Genomic DNA, 21,687 nt, shown 5'->3' on the forward strand with positions numbered 1-21,687 from the left:
CCCTCTAGCGGCGCCGGCCGTTCTACACAGGAAACCTCCACTTTACATGCATTCAGGAAACCTCCACTTGTTTTTATATTGAGCGCATGCCATCCTGTGATGTGACAGATCCAACGGCTGCCTGAACCCTTCTCTCCTGTACTGTAAGTACATATGATGTATGTGGAGGGGAGGGGGGTCTGCTTATTAGGGGGGGTCTGCTTATTATTCTGCTTAAAAGTCTGAGCGGTAAACTTTGGATATACTGACCACTTCCGTGTCACTTTACAGTGGTATAACGTATCAGAGTGCTCTTGTGCTGTAGCAATCCGCAAAACAGCATGGAGGTTATCAAAGCCGGTAAAGTTTAAGTTCTGTTCTTTAAAGTCAGAAAAGCGTCGATTGAATTCATCAATCAGCCGATTCACTTTGGTACCATGCCGTTTTGCGGATTGCTACAGCACAAGACCTAACGCCAGACATCGATGGACTGACCTCAGGAAAACGATGTCATCCATCTAGTCAGAAAAGTTAAAAAAAAGTTAATGCCTTGTGTTTGCCATATGTGTAATAAACAGTGTTTGGCAATATTTGTATGTTTTAAAAAAAAAAAAATTACTGTCTGTTACCAAAAATAATTTTTCAATAAATTGTACAATAATTGTACATTTGAATATCTACTTGCCATTATTCTTATTATTAACAGTAATAATTGAATGCAGTGACAATAATTTATGATAATAAAGAGTGGACACATAGTCCTACAGATACAACCGGCCCTTTGAGGGTGACCAAACTGCTGATGCGGCCCACGATGAATTTGAGTTTGACACCCCTGCTCTAGAACAAGTGTCTATATATATATGGTCAGGAAAATACAATTTTGCCATCAGTCATGAGGAACAGCCTGAAAAACAATAAATGGCATCACAAGTAATCACCTAAAAACCTTTTTTAGAGAATAAATGTAAATTAAACATTTACCGCTAACAGAGAATGCTGTTGTAGATTATATTCCCTAAGGCTTGGGCAGCCTTACTGGACAGACACATCTTCACATATTAGTAAATATGATTCATGTGATAAAATAAATAGTAGATATTTGTTTAAAGGGATAGTAAAGTCCAAATTAAATTTTCATTATTCAGATAGGGTGTGTAATCTTAAACAACTTTCTAATTTACTTTTATCATCAAATTTGCTTTGTTCTCTTGTTATTCTTAGTTAAAAGCTAAATCTAGGTAGGTTCATATGCTAATTTCTTAGCCCTTGAAGGCCGACCTTTCATCTGAATGCATTTGACAGTTTTTCACAGCTAGATGACGTTAGTCCATGTGTTTCATATAGATAACACTGTGCTCACGCACGTGAAGTTATTTAAGTGTCAGCACTAATTGCCTGAAATTCAAGTCTATCAAAAGATCTGAGATAAGGAGGCAGTCTGCAGAAGCTTAGATACAAGGCTATTACAGAGGTAAAAAGTATATTTCTATAATAGTGTTGGTTATGCAAAACGGGGAAATGGTAAATAAAGGGATTATCTATGTTTTTAAACAATAACAATTTTGGTGTTTACTATCCCTTTAATAGGAGCACATTTATATTGTTAGTTTCCCTTAAATCGCCTATATTGGAATTCTGGCATTCTACGAAAACAAACACAAAAACAAAACTAATGTAATATAAAACCTTCAACTGCATATATAATGCACAGAACTTTAAAATAGCTCTACACAAAACTGTGTAGGAGCAGGATGTCTTGGGAAAATATAATGCTAACAAAATGTATATGTACAATATGTGCCTTTCTCTGGTATATTAAAATGATTCATTCTAATTAATTTCTTAAATTAATTATTAAATATAATTTGTTTCCAGAGTCATAGGACACAGCCGTTTAATCTCTCATTGCATCCCTTTGCCATGCTGACAGCACACCAGGCGGCAGAGCATGCTTGGAAGCACCGTAAGTATTCCACTGCAGTCCATCAAACTGACCTACCATAACTGTCATAATACCCCATACTAAACAATCTGTTCAACATGAAGATATTTACCTCATCATAAAATAGCTTAAATAATGAATATTTAAAGGGACACTCAAGTCAAAATAAACTTTTATGATTCAGATAGAGCAGCAGTTTTAAGATACTTTCCAATTTACTTCCATTATCAAATTTTGCACAGTATATTTATATTCACACTTTTTTGGGAACAAGATCCTACTGAGCGTGTGCACAAGCTCACAGGGTATATGTATACTAGTCTGTGATTGGCTGATGTCTGTAACATGACACAGGGGGGCGTAAAATAAAAATAAATACATTTTTTTAGAAAACAATGAACTGCTTATTTGAAATTCAGAGTAGAATATTAAGTCATTGTCTTTTTATTATGCATTTGTTAATTATGCAATTCTACTGCATTGCGTGGTCCTCTAAATAATCAGATAACTGCAATTTTCTTTTTTAACAGATTCATTTTAACCAAATCTGCAGCATTATTGTAATATAACTGAATTAAGGGCGGCTACTAATTGTATACGTGTTGTATTTAGATTAAGGGCTGCTACTAATTGTATACATGTGCTGTATTTATATTAAGGACGGCAGTTAATTGTATACATACATGTGCTGTATTTATATTAAGGATGGCTAGCAATTGTATACATGTGCTGTATTTATATTAAGGGTGGCAACTAATTATATACATGTGCTGTATTTATATTAAGGGTGGCAACTAATTGTATACATGTGCTGTATTTATATTAAGGGTGGCAACTAATTTGTATATATACATGTGCTGTATTTAGATTAAGGGTGGCTACTAATTGTATACATGTGCTGTATTTAGATTAAGGGTGGCTACTAATTGTATATATACATGTGCTGTATTTAGATTAAGGGTGGCAACTAATTGTATACATGTGCTGTATTTAGATTAAGGGCTGCTACTAATTGTATACATGTGCTGTATTTAGATTAAGGGTGGCTGCTAATTGTATACATGTGCTGTATTTAGATTAAGGGTGGCAACTAATTGTAGACATGTGCTGTATTTAGATTAAGGGCTGCTACTAATTGTATACATGTGCTGTATTTAGATTAAGGGTGGCTACTAATTGTATATATACATCTGCTGTATTTAGATTAAGGGTGGCTACTAATTGTATACATGTGCTGTATTTAGATTAAGGGTGGCAACTAATTGTATACATGTGCTGTATTTTGATTAAGGGTGGCTACTAATTGTATACATGTGCTGTATTTATATTAAGGGTGGCAACTAATTGTATACATGTGCTGTATTTATATTAAGGGTGGCAACTAATTGTATATATACATGTGCTGTATTTAGATTAAGGGTGGCTACTAATTGTATATATACATGTGCTGTATTTAGATTAAGGGTGGCAACTAATTGTATACATGTGCTGTATTTAGATTAAGGGTGGCAACTAATTGTATACATGTGCTGTATTTAGATTAAGGGTGGCTACTAATTGTATACATGTGCTGTATTTAGATTAAGGGCTGCTACTAATTGTATACATGTGCTGTATTTATATTAAGGGTGGCAACTAATTGTATACATGTTCTGTATTTAGATTAAGGGTGGCAACTAATTGTATACATGTGCTGTATTTAGATTAAGAGTGGCAACTAATTGTATACATGTGCTGTATTTAGATTAAGGGCGGCTACTAATTGTATACATGTGTTGTATTGTATTTAGATTAAGGGTGGCAACTAATTGTATACATGTGCTGTATTTAGATTAAGGGCGGCTACTAATTGTATACTTGTGTTGTATTGTATTTAGATTAAGGGTGGCAACTAATTGTATACATGTGCTGTATTTAGATTAAGGGTGGCTACTAATTGTATACATGTGCTGTATTTGGATAAAGGGCTGCTACTAATTGTATACATGTGCTGTATTTATATTAAGGGTGGCAACTAATTGTATACATGTACTGTATGTAGATTAAGGGTGGCAACTAATTGTATACATGTGCTGTATTTAGATTAAGGGCGGCTACTAATTGTATACATGTGCTGTATTTAGATTAAGGGTGGTAACTAATTGTATACATGTGCTGTATTTAGATTAAGGGCGGCTACTAATCGTATACATGTGCTGTATTTAGATTAAGGGCAGCTACTAATTGTATACATTCACTGTATTTAGATTAAGGGTGACTACTATTTATATACATGTGCTGTATTTAGATTTAAGGAACATTATAGAATAGATTTTTCTTTGCATAAATGTTTTGTAGAGGATACATTTATATAGCCTATACAGCTTTTTTTTTATTTTTAAAAAAAGTATAGTTTTGCTTATTTTTAAATAACATTGCACTGATTTTCAGACTCCTAACCAAGCCCCAAAGTTTTAGGAGAATACTGATGTATACCTACACCAGGTTGCTCCTGTTTGTGTAAAGAGTCTTTTCATATGCAGAGGAAGGGAGGGGGTGTCTACTATTGCCCACTTGCAGTGGGTGTTCCAGCTAATCTTTTCAACAGAGCTAAACTGGGAGCTTTTAAGTTTTTCAATGGTTTTATACTGGATTTTTAGATCAGTATCTGTGCATATTATTCTTTATAGTAGTGTCTATTACAAGCAGTTAAATTAAAATTGGTGTATACTGTCCCTTTAAGGGTGGCTACATAATTTGCGCTCAGTCTTGCGTCGTGCTAAGCAGTCAATCGCAAATTTAGATTGCGCTCAGCGGTGCGCATTTACTTTCAACTTGTAATACATCTAATACTCTAACTTTATTGCGCCACTTGTAATCTAGCGCTAAATGTTAAAAACTGGTTCAAATGTCTAGCCCTAAATACAAAACTGAGAAAAAAAATCTCAGCTACCATCATATGAAGATTACTAGTTATCATCAATCTGTTGCTTGCACAGTCTGAATCTCTGTATTTTTAAAGACAATTTAAAAAGCAACAAAATAACCAATTTACCTACCTCACAATAACTAAGTATAAAACGAATGGTCCGCTTTATCAGTTATTTTAAAAACTCACCAACATCTAAACAACTGAAGAGTCAAATTGCATTGCTGTACTACATATAAGAAAATCAATAAAGTAGGGAAATATATCTACAAGGGTTGATAAATTTGCTCTTTACAATTATTGGGGAGAGTATTTCAGCAGACAAAAGACTAATAATAATAATAGTCTTTGTTTGAGGAATATGTTCTCCCCTAGAGTCACAGCTATCTTCCATAAAATTACTGGATAATTAGAGGAAAGCGGTAGGTGGGTTGTGAGTGGACTTATCTGCCATGTTCCTTGTCCAGTGGATGATTGCCTGGTATTTTGGCGCTGACTGACCTTACTAGGCGGGATTAGACTGATATACTTCAAGAAAACTTTCCTCTGTGAAAAGCTCAATTGGGCTAAAAGAGGTGGTAACTTACCATTGAACAAGCTACCAAGCTGTTGTTCCTTCCTTGTAGAAAGCTTCTCATTCTGTATACATTTGTATTATGACCCTGGTGAAGTCTCCTTATGTGTGATGGGGGAAACCAGCTGTGGAATCCTTGTCCAAGGTGCTTAGAGGGATATGGCTGCACCTCACTGATTATGCACACAGATGACCTGTCATGGGACCAGGGGTGCATTCCTACCTGTTCGCCGATGAGTAAGGCGGAGGGCGGCATAACAGGTTTATTCTACGGTTGTGATAGCGCCTGGCAGTACGGTTGCACCTTTGGGCAGGTGCTCGCATGCGCGTGGATGTGCGCACGGGCGCGTGGAAGATTGTTTCAGCTGCTTCCCATAAATGTGAGGAATCTTAGTGACACGCCTCCCTCTTCTCTGCCTTCTCATTGGGTACTTGGTATCTGAGGCTTTCGTTGCCCTGGATACGGGGGGGGGGGGGCATTCCTGGGCCTTGTTAGGTTTAAATTCTGGGCTGAGCCCTGGCTTATTGCTGAGTTATTCTGCCAGTTTACCTGCATAGCTAAGCGTTGTACCTTGTCCTGATTCCCTACCTACTATTTGACTTCCTGGTTTTGACCTTTGGCCTAACTCTTGTTTATAATACTTTCTACCTGGACTGACCTATATTACCCTGACTATGCCTTTTGGATCTTCCTTATATGTACCTTGCCTTGGATTACTTGCTCTTCGCTATTAGGTTTCACCTCCTGCACACAGGGTAGCCCTGCTCCCTGACATGACCAAAACAATTGTCTGTGTTTTCCATGTTTTTTGTTCAGTGGAGGATTGCCTGGTATTCCAGGGGCTGGACTGACCTTACTAGGGGGATTAGACTGATAAACTTCAGGAAAGTTATCCTCTGTGAAAAGCATGATCAGGCTAAAAGAGGCTGCTCCTAGGTAACTGGTAAGTGCCATCAACAGGCCTTACTTTTATGCCCATATTATACTTTAGATCAGATCCATGGGCTGGCAGCCTTTGTAAGTTATAGAACCATAACAGACCATAGATTAGACTATTTATACACATGTGAAGCAGGATCTAAACTCTGACTCAATGGTCTTTGATTTGTTAAATCACATAGACCAGCAATTACTGAAAGTGTATAGAACACTACACAATTTAAAATTAAATTACAAAAAAATTAAATCAGCAATAAAAAAAAAAAGTTTGTGCTTTTAATGTGGCTGTTTTAGAAAAATTAAGGAACAGTACTGATACATAATCATACACATGCACAGGCACACACACATATACATAATCATAGACATGCACAGACACACACACATATGCATACACATTCATACACATTCATACATACAGACATATACATACCTATGTATACATACACATGCACAAAGTTAAAAACACATGCACATACACACACACACGTGCATACACATTCATACACACATCCATCCATCCACATGCATAAACACACACATATGCATACACATTGATTCACACATGCACCTACATAAGCATGCACACTAAGACACACACAATGCACAAATACACACAGACATACACATATGCATACACATTCATAACCCACATATACATACATGCACATACATATACATGCACACAGAGACACACACATACATACACATGCATGCACATGCACACACAACTAAAATACTACACAATTCCAAATTACATACACAGACACATATGCATACACATTTATACACACATACATACATGCATATACATAAACACACACAATTGCATACACATTCATACATACACGCATATACATACATGCACCTACATAATCATGCGCACAAAGACACACACATGCATACACATTAATACACACACATATCAACATATGCACATTCATATGCATGCACATAGAGACACACACATGCATGCATACACTAGGGATGGGTGAATGTGTTTATATCCGAATTCGAATGTTAGAACGAATGTTATTGTAGAAATTCGATTTACATAATAGAATGTTGATAACAACGAATATTCTTAAAAATTCAATTTTCGAATGTTATTTACAGTTTTCGAATGTCACATTCGAATTCGACTGTCACATTCGAATTCGAATATCACATTCAAATTCGAATGTTACATTCAAATATCACATTCAAATTCGAATATTACATTTATAAAACACAATTGTAGACTAGAAACATTATTTCGAATGTCACATTCGAATTTGAATATTACATTTATAAAACACTGTATTAGACTAGAAATACTATTTCAAATTTGAATGTCACATTCAAATCAAATATCACATTCGAATCGAATATCACATTCGAATCGAATATCACATTTAAAACACAGTATTAGACTAGAAATACTATTTCAATTTCGAATGTGACATTCGAATTCGAATGTAGCATTCAAATTCAATTATTACATTTATTAAACACAGTTGTAGACTAGAAATACTATTTCCATTTTGAATATCACATTCGAATTCGAATGTCACATTCGAATTCGAATATTACATTTTGAAATTGAATGAATACATAGCTAAACATTCTATTATTCAAACGAATATTTTCGAATTTTATTGAAAAATTTGAAAACGAAAATTCAAAAATAGAATGTTATATAAACATTTGAAATTCGATTCGAACGAATGTATCAAAATTCGTTTTAAATTTCGAATTTTTAGAAACATTCGCCCATCCCTAGCATACACACATGTACACATGCATGCACATGCACACACAGCTACAATACTACTACAAATTTGATTTAAAAAATCAACCTTCATTCTTCATTAGCCGTCAAGAGAAGAGGATGCTCCGCGCCAGATGTCTTGAAGATGGACCCGCTCTGCGCCGGATGGATAAAGATAGAAGATGCCATCTGGATGAAGACTTCTGCTCGGTTGGATGACGACTTCTGCCGCTTCATTGAGGACTTCTGCCGGCTTCGTTGAGAATGGATGTCGGGTCTTCAAAAACTGTAAGTGGATCTTCGGGGGTTAGTGTTAGGTTTTTTAAGGGTTTATTGGGTGGGTTTTATTTTTAGATTAGGACTTTTGGGCTGAAAAAGAGCTAAATGCCCTTTTAAGGGCAATGCCCATCCAAATGCCCTTTTCAGGGCAATGGGGAGCTTAGGTTTTTTAGTTAGGGTTTTATTTGGGGGGTTGGTTGTGTGGGTGGTGGGTTTTACTGTTGGGGGGTTGTTTGTATTTTTTTTACAGGTAAAAGAGCTGATTTCTTTGGGGCAATGCCCCGCAAAAGGCCTTTTTAAAGGGCTATTGGTAGTTTAGTTTAGGCTAGGTTTTTTTTTATTTTGGGGGGGCTTTTTTAATTTTGATAGGGTTATTAGATTAGGTGTAATTAGTTTAAATATCTGATAATTTCTTTTTTTATTTTGTGTAATTTAGTGTTTTTTTGTAATTTAGTTAATTGTATTTAATTTATGTAATTGATTTAATTGTAGTGTAAGGTTAGGTGTTAGTGTAAGACAGGTTAGGTTTTATTTTACAGGTAAATTTGTATTTATTTTAGCTAGGTAGTTAGTAAATAGTTAAAAACTATTTAGTAACTATTCTACCTAGTTAAAATAAATACAAACTTGCCTGTGAAATAAAAGTAAAACCTAAGCTAGATACAATGTAACTATCAGTTATATTGTAGCTAGCTTAGGTTTTTTTTTATAGGCATTTAGTTTTAAATAGGAATTATTTATTAATAGTAGGTTTTATTTAGATTTATTTTAATTACATTAAAGTTAGTGGGTGTTAGGGTTAGGGTTAGACTTAGTTTTAGGGGTTAATAACTTTAGTATAGTGGTGGCGACGTTGGGGGTGCAAGATTAGGGGTTAATAAATGTAGGTAGGTGGCGGTGATGTTAGGGGCGGCAGATTAGTTGTTAATAATATTTAACTAGTGTTTGTGATGCGGGAGTGCGGCATTTTAGGGGTTAATATGTTTATTATAGTGGCGGCGATGTCCGGAGCAGCAGATTAGAGGTTAATAAATTTATTTTAGTGTTTGCGATGCGGGAGGGCCTCGGTTTAGGGGTTAATAGGTAGTTTATGGGTGTTAGTGTACTTTTTAGCACTTTAGTTATGAGTTTTATGTTACAGCTTTGTAGCGTAAAACTCATAACTACTGACTTTCAGTTAACGGTATGGATCTTGACGGTATAGGGTGTACCTCTCACTTTATGCCCTCCCAGGCAGACTCGTAATACCGGCGCTGTGGAAGTCCCATTGAAAAAGGACTTTTTGAAAGCTGAGGTAGTTACGTTGTGTTACGGCCAAAAAAGTGTGCGGTGCCCCTAAACCTGCAAGACTCGTAATACCAGCGGTAGTGAAAAAGAGCCATAACGCTGCTTTTTCAATCATAACACAAAACTCGTAATCTAGCCGAATGTTTTTTAAACGCAGCTGACGCAGATGAAAAAATTAAAATGCCTTTAAATTGTCTTTTTACAATGTGTACACAGAAGGTTGGAAACCACTCCTGTGGAAAGTCTTACCGTAAAGTTTTATCAGCACATAAAATCAATCAACATCTGTGATAGGGTTTTGCTCAACTATTTACATGAAAGATTGTGGTTCATGAAAATACCTAGCCTTATAAATTTTACTGCATTTTGTGACCTGTTCCAGGCCGGTAAGGCCTAGATGTACAAGTTTTCTGAAGCCATCTCCCGGCTTGCTGAACATCACTATTAACTGGTGATAATCTGTCAATCAGAGGAAAACAATGGCATTTACTGAAGAAACTAAGGGGATGCTACAAGTTCTCTTGCAAGATCTGAGCCATCAACTAGACTATTCCTTTTCAGATATATCTGATACATTAAAAGAAGCAATGGCAGGAGCAGATAGAAACAGCACAGCTCACATGAAGTCAGAGACTACCCTGCAGGAGATACTAGCAAACTGCCTTACAGCACCATATCACGAGAAAGCACAGTCTGGCTGTTGCTACACTACACTTAAGGCTGCTTCACAGGAATGGAGCGACTGGCCACTCGACGATCTCACAGCACGGAGAACGGATGATAAGGCAACAGCTGGGAACAGTACCGCAATACCGGATGGGATATTACAGACCCCGATGCCACAAGCCTCCACAGCAGAATTAAGTCACCCTAGAGTGGATATTATGAATAAAGGCGGCATAGTAAGCCCAAGCACTTGGATGGTCATGGAGGCGGGACTGCTACAAAAGAGACCCATAACGGAGGTGTCATACCCCTGGTCGAAGGTTCACTTAGGTACTACAGTGCTCCATTACTCTTCAAGGACCACACCTCACACTTATACTGAGACACAGTACGGAGCTCAGCTTATACCGGACAGTTGGTCTCCTGGTTCTCTATCGGAAATTACTGGTAAGGGCGTTCTTAGTGAGCTCAGCAGAGACTTTTACATTTATGGTAGAACCCCAGGAACTCTGGCTACACCTACCTCAATAGCTCCCTTGTCTCCCGCTGACACCGCTCCCGCACAGTTGATTACACCCGGGGAACAGTACTGCAGAGCTGACTTTAACTCTGCGGTATCTCCTGCCCGATCACTGCTCGCATCCTCTAAGAATTTCCGATATGAGTCTTTTATATGCTCATATGGCGGTTTTCTACTTGGGACATTTGACTCTATTCCCCTGATAGGAGTAGGCTAGTGCTGTGACTTATCGACCTTCCAGGGTGCTTCTGCTAGATCTAGATATGTGTGTAAATACCTTTTTGAAATTCACAATGTTCTATATGTGTAACAGAATTTAAACCCACACTGTCAGGTTACTTTTTACAGTTTTTTTCTTTTCTTTTTTTATTGATTAAGGTCTAGTTCCCCTTACAGATCTCACTTATTTTTAAGTTAATTATGTCACACTCGTATGGGCTGATTTTCTATTCTAGTGATATGTTTGGCAGAGGTTGTGTTGTTTCTTTTCTATACCCGTTTATATGTAACCCCCATATTGTTTTCCACATTTGGTAGAGACTGATATTACTGTGATAGTCCTCCCAATATACTTATATATAAGCCAAGCAGGATTTAATGCCTGATTTAATGTTATCTCTCCCCTACAAATGTTAATGTATAAACCTCTATTGCTTAGAATTAAGTTGTAGGCAAGCCTACATGGAATCTAGGAAAACAGGAGCAGGGTAACAGTGTGTAGATCACCTGCACAAAACTAGGGGTAGCTGGTTACATGTTATGGCAGACAATAGCCATGATTATAGGCACACATACTACAATGTTTCCTAACCTGTAGACCTGTAGATCTGTTTATATGTATTAACCGAGTTTTAAATGTTGTGTTTTTATGTTATAACTACATAGGTTTGATATTTGCCTGTCACACCTGAACCCTATTCCTAGAGTACATGGCCCCATATCATTTGACCAGAACTGTGAAATGCCATATTACTTACCCCAGGTTGATTTTTATTGTAGTTCTCCTTAACTATCTTATTATCACAAACACCACACTCCCTAGGTTTCCATAATCCTGGGATTCCCATATTTTAAATATGTAAGGCTTATCTATATAATCGGCTAATATATATGACTATTATACCCATGGAGAGCTCTGTCTGTGGCCGAGACAGAAAATTACAGCCTGAATGAATGATATAGCCAAAACACGGGAGTTATTTTACCCACTATTTGCCCTTATTGGGATTTATCACAACTAAAATCTTTATATAACAGGTACACAGGATGGAAAGGATAATTAGAGGTCATACTGAATCTTCCCATTGTATTTACTGAGCTACGGGTGTTAAGATATCAGATATTTCTATTCCTACATGCTTTACATGTTGGTTCATGCCCTGTACCTTAGAGAACTTAACCTCCTTTTCTACCCTAAGGCTTATCCCACTGTTTAACATTAATCATAGTTACATCGAGCCTCTTGAGATCCATAGGACCTATATAACAAGACCCATCTTCACATTTGGACACTGATACATCCCATCTATTATATAACCTTAGAGGGAAATACCTCCCAACATCACCCCATTTTTGGAGAATTGGCTATCTGGGTCATAAGCTTTCATCTTAATAATATTATGCACTAGATTCTATACTATCACTAGACAAGGAGTTATTCCCTATTACGCCCAAATTAGACTCTCTCTTTTACTGACTTATCAGACCTCTCGGACATGCCCCCCCCCCCCCTTATCCCTAAAATATTCGTGCAGCTCTGGTCTGCAGATTCCCCCCCCCCTAATTTTTCATTTACTATTACATATTCAACCCTAACTCTATTAAAAATGAGATTCCATTATTCTTAGTTCATTTACTCTCTCAAGGGCAGAGATCTGAGATGATTAATAGATTTGATTGGTAATAGTTTAATTAAAAAGGTTTTATTGCATCTTTACACAGTCATTTATTGTTGTATAAAGAAGCATATCTGTATTAAGGTGAAAATCTGTCTACTATTTCCTTTAAGACAACTCTTTTAGACATTCATGTGTTGGTAAAATACCTGTGTTTATTAATAAGCCTACTGCTATATTATGTAACCAATTATTTCACATATTGGCCCTTATGTATATTATGTATTTTATACATATTCTACTTTCATAGATGTAAATGGACGAAAGTTATGTTTTGTATTTACCTAATATCTCAATAAAAACAGAATTTAAAAAAATATAAAATAAAAAAAAAATACAAAATTACCACTGCATACTTCAAGTAAAGACAGAATGCATTTTATTCACATAAATAATACACATGATGACTTCAAATACATTCCCAATGTAGACTTAATTTTATTTTTATCATAATATACTTTATTAAAGTGAAGGTAAACTTAACCCAACTTGGTCACGTCATATAATAGATTTTTGAAAATTAGGCATAGTTTAATTCATCATTTTATTTTAATATGCATATATTTTGCTGCTTTTTACCTTTTTTAACAGCCGCCGATAACCTCTGTTTTTCCGTCCACCATTTTTTCTAATTGATTGACAGGCGAGTTGAGATTTCATCCTCCAATGGTCGTTTCCCCCCTGGGGGAGTTTATCCCATTGACTGAAATGTCAGGCTGTTGTATAGCGCATACGTTAAATGCAGAATACCACTGTTTATTCTAGCAGCTCGTTCATGAGACGCGCATGCTCTTTAGGCATCAAAGTTCATACTTATTTACCAAATACCATCACACATAGATTGTGGTTCAAGTAGGTATCATAGCTGTTTAATAGTGTATCTATGAAATAGATTGGCAAATATTTGAACAATTTTGTTGTTTCAATCACGCTAGCACAGAGTTTAATGCATGCGCTGTGGAATTCCTGATTGTGAGTGCACTTTTGTGCGACATAGAGAGCGTGTGGGACGTCAGAACAGGAGAACAAGGAAGTAGGGTTTGGGAGGAGTTGGGAGAGAACCGGTAGGAATTTTAAAACATAAAATTCTTATGAACAATAGCTATAAGATAAAAAAAAACTTAGCGACTACATTGAGGTTATAGCAATATATGCATTGCGGTCATCAGTAACTGTAAACTTTACCTTCACTTTAACCGACATACAGAATATATATAAACAAGAGAAAAAAATATAAAATAGGTCAGAAGAAGGGACGTTTGAGGTTCCGAAACGTCACAAATAAATATTTTTGTACACAGTATTCTGAAGTCCAGTGAGTGCTTCAACTTATCTACCTTGTGTATATATATATATATATATATATATATATATATATATATATATACAATTTTATAAATAACATATAATTATATAAACCCACCTTATTAATTGAGGCTGTCAGGTCTGCACCTCTTGCTTGCGGCAGATTGGATGGAGAGGGGCTCGCAAGTATTGAAAGCTTTTAGTGGCCCTGTGGTGACATAGCTTACAGATTTTATCCCTGGAATATTCACATAGCCATTTTTAAAATCCCTTCCCCTCAGATACACCTTTGTCTCTTAGGCTAGGTGTTTAGTCTAAGTTTTAATGACACTCCCATATAGCCTTTGACTGGCATTTGATAGGCCAAACCCTTTTGAATTGAGCATAACATGGGAAACCAAACTAGTCTCTCTCTCTTCCCCCTCTTCTGGTGAAGATGGCTGATTTTGGACACTAGACAATTTGACTATGTATTCCTGGGATACAATTATCTGTGATTATTTTATTTTGTTAGCAGTGGGGCATAAATTGGGGTTGTGGTAGCTAGAATTGTCCTGTATTATTATTTGGACTGTTTTGTTGTAAAATATATGTGTATATATCTGTAAATATTCCTCTTATTATAACATATATATATTGGTTCCTAATAAATTATTTGGAAATAATGGAGACCCTTTCAGTTGTAATGGTTTAGTGGATTTACCATATAAATATATTTAGTATAAAATTAAAAATATATTTAGTATTAAATTAAAAATCCTGATATATTAATAACCAAATGTTGGCGACCACGAAGATAGACCAAAACTAGCTTAATTATTGTTTTAAGTCAAATGATTAAGTACTTAAAACACCCTTTGTTCCACTGGAAATAGACCAGGTTTTCACATAAACAGTCCGACAACTTAAAGGGACATGAAACCCATCTTTTTCCCCCATGATTTAGAAAGAGCATGCAATTGTAAACAACTTTCTAATTTACTTCTATTATCTAATTTACTTTATTCTCTTGATATTCTTTGCTGAAAAGCATATCTAGATAGGATCAGTAGCTGCTGATTGGTGGCTGCACACAGATGCCTTATGTGATTGGCTCACCAATGTACATTGCTTTTTCTTCAACAAAGAATATCTAAACAATAAAGCAAATTATATAATAGAAGTAAATTGGAATGCTGTTTTAAATTGTATGCTCTATCTGAATCATGAGAGAAATGTTTTAGGTTTAATGTCCATTTAAGCTGAACTTAAAGATGTTTCATTGAAATCTAGATTGAAGTTCCAAGTACAGTTCCAATAGAAAACCCAGTAATTTTGAAACTATATCTTCCCTTTATGCTATTGGAGTTTGCACAACATTTTATTGGTACTGTGTCTGTGAAAACAATTAAATATACCTACAGAAAATAATTGTCTCTTTTCTACAAACAGGTACCAGAGTTCACAAGTCTATATGCATGACAGATACCAATACAAAACAAGAGCAAAACATTATGATAGGTCAACAAAACCCAAACCAGGGTTCAAAGAACCAACACATGGTAAGTCTTAAAAGAAATGTTTATTGTATTGGGTGATACTGAAGTCTTTATGAAGCATTCAAGAATAATACACCATTTTCAACATATTTTCTCTGTGTACAAAAATCCCACCATGCAATCTTCTCAAAACTAATGACTTTCTCTGGCCATTCTCCTCTTTGCTTCTTTAAAATTGTACTCCTATATACAGACTCCATAAGTATTATAGCTTGTACCGTTCTTAATCCATTTTGATTCAGCCAAGTAGAAGACATTAATTTCAAAACACTAGGGGCTCGATTTATCAATGTCTGGCGGACATGATCCGCTGTAGCTGATCATGTGCACCAGACATTGCTGGATGCCAACAACATATGCTGTCGGCATTTAACATTGCACAAGCAGTTCACCAATTGGCTACTAGCAGGGGGTGTCAATCAGCCCGATCGTACACGATAGGGCGGATTGCAGACCGCAGTCTCAGAGAAGATGTACAAGTTAAGGAGCAGTGGTCTTAAGACCGCTGCTTCGTAACTCCTTTTTCCGGCGAGCCTGAAGGCTTGCCTGGAAACAGATGAATTTGGCCCAATTGACACTGTGATAAATCGGCCCCTAGATTTGCATATGATACTAATCATCAAGATAGGATGTTATATTTTCACTGATAAAGTCACATAATATATAAATAGTCACTGCATTTCTTGTTCAATGACTCTAGGATAAGTTAAAACCAGGGAAAAATTAATATTTTGCAAACTCTCTAGAACTGCTTGTGCAATGATAAATGCCGACAGCTTATGCTGTCGGCATTCATTGATGTCTGATGTCATTTCAGTTTTGACTTCTGTATACCAAAGGGTAAAACTTAACAAACCCTAAGACTCTGATGTCCCTCTCACCCACATGCCCACATCAGACCTGAGATTATGCCCCTAGTCCATGAGCTCAAAGGGACATAAAACCCAAAATGTTTCTATCATGATTCAGATAAAACATAGCTTTTAAACAACTTTTCAATTTACTTCTATCTTCAATTTTGCATCATTTTGTTGGTATCCTTTATTGAAATAGATAATAAAAGTAAATTAAAAAGTTGTTTAAAATTGCATGCTCTACAGAAAGTGGGAAGATGGATGTTTACAGACCTTTCCTTGAGATTTCTTATATATGTAACAAGTAGGTGCTTACCAGCGTTTATCTGCCATTTACCTACGCCTAGATTTAGAGTTCTGCGGCCAAAGGGGTGCATTAGCTATGCATGCTTTTTCCCCTCCGCACCTTTTAAATACCGCTGTTATTTAGAGTTCACAGAAGGGCTGCGTTAGGCTCCAAAAAGGGAGCGTATAGCATAATTTACCGCCACTGCAACTCTGAATACCAGCGGTGCTTACGGACGCGGCCAGCTTCAAAAACGTGCTCGTGCACAATTCCCCCATAGGAAACAATGGGGCAGTTTGAGCTGAAAAAAAACCTAACACCTGCAAAAAAGCCGCGTTCAGCTCCTAACGCAGCCCCATTGTTTCCTATGGGGAAACACTTCCTAAGTCTGCACCTAACACCCTAACATGTACCCTGAGTCTAAACACCCCTAACCTTACACTTATTAACCCCTAATCTACCGCCCCCACTATCGCTGACCCCTGCATATTATTTTTAACCCCTAATCTGCCGCTCCGTACACCGCCGCAACCTACATTATAGCTATGTACCCCTAATCTGCTGCCCCTAACAACGCCGACCCCTATATTATATTTATTAACCCCTAATCTGCCGCCCCTTACGTCGCCGCCACCTACCTACAATTATTAACCCCTAATCTGCTGACCGGACCTTACCGCTACTATAATAAATTTATTAACCCTTAATTCGCCTCACTCCCGCCTCAAAAACCCTATAATAAATAGTATTAACCCCTAATCTGCCCTCCCTAACATCGCCGACACCTAACTTCAAGTATTAACCCCTAATCTGCCGACCGGACCTTCCCTCTACTCTAATAAATGTATTAACCCCTAAAGCTAAGTCTAACCCTAACCCTAACACCCCCCTAAGTTAAATATAATTTTTATCTAACGAAATAAAATAAATCTTATTAAATAAATTATTCCTATTTAAAGCTAAATACTTACCTGTAAAATAAACCCTAATATAGCTACAATATAACTAATAATTATATTGTAGCTATTTTAGGATTTAAATTTATTTTACAGGCAACTTTGTATTTATTTTAACTAGGTACAATAGCTATTAAATAGTTAATAACTATTTAATAGCTACCTAGTTAAAATAATTACAAAATTACCTGTAAAATAAATCCTAACCTAAGTTACAATTAAACCTAACACTACACTATCAATAAATAAATTAACTAAACTATCTACAATTAAATACAAATAAATACACTAACTAAAGTACAAAAAATAAAAAAAGAACTAAGTTACAAAAAATAAAAAAATAATTTACAAACATTATAAAAAAATTACAACAATTTTAATTATACCTACTCTAAGCCCCCTAATAAAATAACAAAGCCCCCCAAAATAAAAAAATGCCCTACCCTATTCTAAAATAAAAATTGTAAAGCTCTTTTACCTTACCTGCCCTTAAAAGGGCCTTTGACGGGGCATGCCCCAAAGGATTCTGCTCTTTTGCCTGTAAAAAAAAACATACAATACCCCCCCCAACATTACAACCCATCACCCACATACCCCTAATCTAACCCAAACCCCCCTTAAATAAACCTAACACTAAGCCCCTGAAGATCTTCCTACCTTATCTTCACCACGCCGGGTATCACCGATCCATCCAGAAGAGGCTCCGAAGTCTTCATCCTATCCGGGCGATGTCTTCATCCAAGCGGGGGCTGAAGAGGTCCATCATCGGGCTGAAGAGGTCCATCATCCGGCTGAAGTCTTCATCCAAGCGGGGGCTGAAGAGGTCCATCATCCGGCTGAAGTCTTCTATCAAGCGGCATCTTCAATCTTCTTTCTTCCGGCTCCATCTTCATCCCGCCTACGCGGAACATCGATCCTGGCCGACGACTTCCCGACGAATGACGGTTCAGCCAATCAGCCAATCAGATTGAGCTTGCATTCTATTGGCTGATCGGAACAGCCAATAGAATGCGAGCTCAATCTGATTGGCTGATTGGATCAGCCAATCGGATTGAACTTGCATCTGATTGGCTGATTCCATCAGCCAATCAGAATTTTCCTACCTTAATTCCGATTGGCTGATAGAATCCTATCAGCCAATCGGAATTCGAGGGACTCCATCTTGGATGACGTCCCTTAAAGGAACCGTCATTCGTCGGGAAGTCGTCGGCCAGGATGGATGTTCTGCGTCGGCGGGATGAAGATGGAGCCCTTATATAATTTTGGTCCAAAAGTGGCCCTATATTACAGTTCTCCTCCTGCTATTCTATATGCTATTACACTTTGGAGTCCAAAAGTGCCTTCAAATATCAAAGGAGGTTTAACCGTTAACTAATGAAAAATAAAGAGGTTCACCATCTAAGACCCAAGAGTAATCTCCTTTTACTAGACACTACCTTCTGTAAATTCACATTTTCCATAGCACTAGGAGGTCCATAAGTAGGGTGACCATATTGCCGTTTTAAAAAGGGACACATATGAAAAATACATATGTCAGGGTTCTTATGCAAAACATTTCTTTAAACAGCCCTGAAAATAGCCTTAACATATGTATTTTTCATATGTGTCCCTTTTTAAAGCAGCACTATGGTCACCCTATCCATAAGTGGCCTCACATATTAGTTAGAAGGTATGCGGTTTCTTTGCCAAGTTATATGTATACATATGCTACCAAAATTTGCCATGTAATCCTACAATGTATACTTATTTGTATGTGTTTATATTGGTTGTAAGTCTTGCAACAAATTGTCTTTGCATTCTATAGTGACATGTATACCTGTGTATGCCTTAAAATGAACCTCAATAAAAATAATAAAAAAAAAAATCTATCTGAATAATGAAAGAAACATTTTGTGCTTCACACTTTAAGCCAGATGTCTTCATCAGACCTCAGATTAACATACCTGAAAATGTAACCTTGAAAAGGTTCAGTTTCCCTTGCACCAGATGTTATGTGTACAAAAACATATGAAGATCATTATTTGGCAAGATTGTTTAAGCCTTTTAATGTAAGTAAAAGCCATGCAATTCAATACAAAAGAGGGGTTCTTGTATATAATCTGCTGCCTAATCCTGAGAATTTACAGCTGTAGCAACTACAATCTCTTTATCACTCTACCTCATACAATGGACACATTTGCACGTACATTGAAATCAGAGAAATACCTTTCTTTCAAAATAGTGTCTTCTTATCGACATAAAAAATACTGGGTCAGAATGAGATGTTCGTATAACGCATAACCTCTAACCTAACATTTGTCGCTTATGTTGCACTCACTATTAATATGAATATTTTTCTAAATAATTGCCCTGTTTTGGGACAGATTACGAGTGGCGTGCTAACAGTTACATGTGAGCGAAAAGGGGTTTATCGCATCTGTTTGTGCACATTGTGTTTAGTGCTCTTATTACAAGTTGAAAGTAAACACAAAGGCTTGAGCGTAATTTAAGTTAATGCTCGTCAGGATATTGTGTCCTCAGAGCTCTGGTTAACTGTTTTGGGAAACAAAAAATTTTCACAAAACACATAAAAAATACATTACAAAGTATAGATACACTTATAATAAAACAATCTAATAAAAATTATTAAAATAAATATTGCACAAAAAAGTTATAAAGGCTCAAAGATATAAGGTCTCAGGTATTAGAAAAAATGGCAGGCAAAAGGCTTTAACATAGAGATACATAAATATGTATAAGTATGTGTGTGTATATATATATATATTTGTATTTATAGACATATATACACATACAGTATAAACGCATAAATACATATGTACACATACTGTATATAGAAATGCATTGGAGCCCTTTACAGTCAAGAAATACTGCCCAAACTCTTTTTTTAAATATATTGCACTATACAGCCCGGCCACCCATATCTTAATTTACAGAATACATTTTAGTAGACTAATTGGTCCAGTTAACAGCATCAATGAGTTCTGAAATCGAATTGGAGACTAATTTGCCTGTTTTCATGTCACTTAATATAGAAATTCCGTATTGAATTTATCTAGAGAAAATTTGTGTCTATGTTATCCCAGTATTAGTGATAAATATTAATATCTCTGTTGGCTGCTATTGGTGCAAGAAACATTTATTTGTTTTAATTATAATTATTTTATATCTGCATATTTTTTGTTTGCCAGATGTCATCTTTAAATCAGTTGGCAGATAGATATAATTCATATTGATTTAATGCAATTATACATCATAATCTATCTATCTATCTATCTATCTATCTATCTATCTATCTATCTATCATCTATCTATCTATCTATCTATCATCTATCTATCTATCTATCATCTATCTATCTATCATCTATCTATCTCTCTCTCTCTCCATGTAGCTTTCTGTCTGTTAATCTGTGTGTCTGTCTGTCTATCTAGCTATCTAGCTTGTGTCAACAGCTGAGTTACAGAAACAGATGTACAATAATAAAATGCATACATTTGTGAATCATTGAAAATAGCTAAACGTGATGGAAAATCCTAGTGTTTGTGAAACGCTAGGATTTACCACTGGAACATATAAAGGCGACTTTCATTCATGAAGTATAAAATACTTCATGCTGAAAGCTCCTTTATTTGTTCCAAGCGATCGCCGCACTGAGCTGCTAAGGCAACCCACCGGCAGAACGCTATCTTCACTATTTGGCTGGCAGGTGACAGTTCCACCTCTTAGCCAATAGCCGTGTGGGAAATCCGGCTTGGCACCGCATATTGCACTATTTGCCTTCAGATTTAAGTAATAATAATTTTTTGTTTTTGTTTAAAATAGACACGCTTTAAAGTGACAATAAAGTTTATATTTATCTTTAATACTCTTAAATAAGCTTTGCAGTACTAGATTTGCAGGTCTTGCATGCAGACCTTCAAAACATATTTCAAATGTGTATTTTACAATTAGCTTTGGGTGTCCTTTCTAGCAAGCCACATTTCGTACCACACATCCCATATTCTACC

General features: G+C 36.2%; 1 protein-coding gene across 1 annotated transcript in view; it reads left to right on the forward strand.

Moving 5' to 3' along the window:
* Positions 1-21,687, forward strand: part of C1H2orf80 (chromosome 1 C2orf80 homolog) — a 77,267-nt gene that overhangs the window by 49,354 nt on the left and 6,226 nt on the right. The window contains exons 7-8 of the mRNA XM_053690436.1: positions 1,858-1,945; positions 15,480-15,589. Coding sequence (XP_053546411.1) covers positions 1,858-1,945; positions 15,480-15,589 — 198 coding nt within the window. The remainder of the gene's footprint in view (positions 1-1,857; positions 1,946-15,479; positions 15,590-21,687) is intronic.

Source organism: Bombina bombina, chromosome 1 (genome assembly GCF_027579735.1).
Source record: "Bombina bombina isolate aBomBom1 chromosome 1, aBomBom1.pri, whole genome shotgun sequence".
Taxonomy (NCBI): domain Eukaryota; kingdom Metazoa; phylum Chordata; class Amphibia; order Anura; family Bombinatoridae; genus Bombina; species Bombina bombina.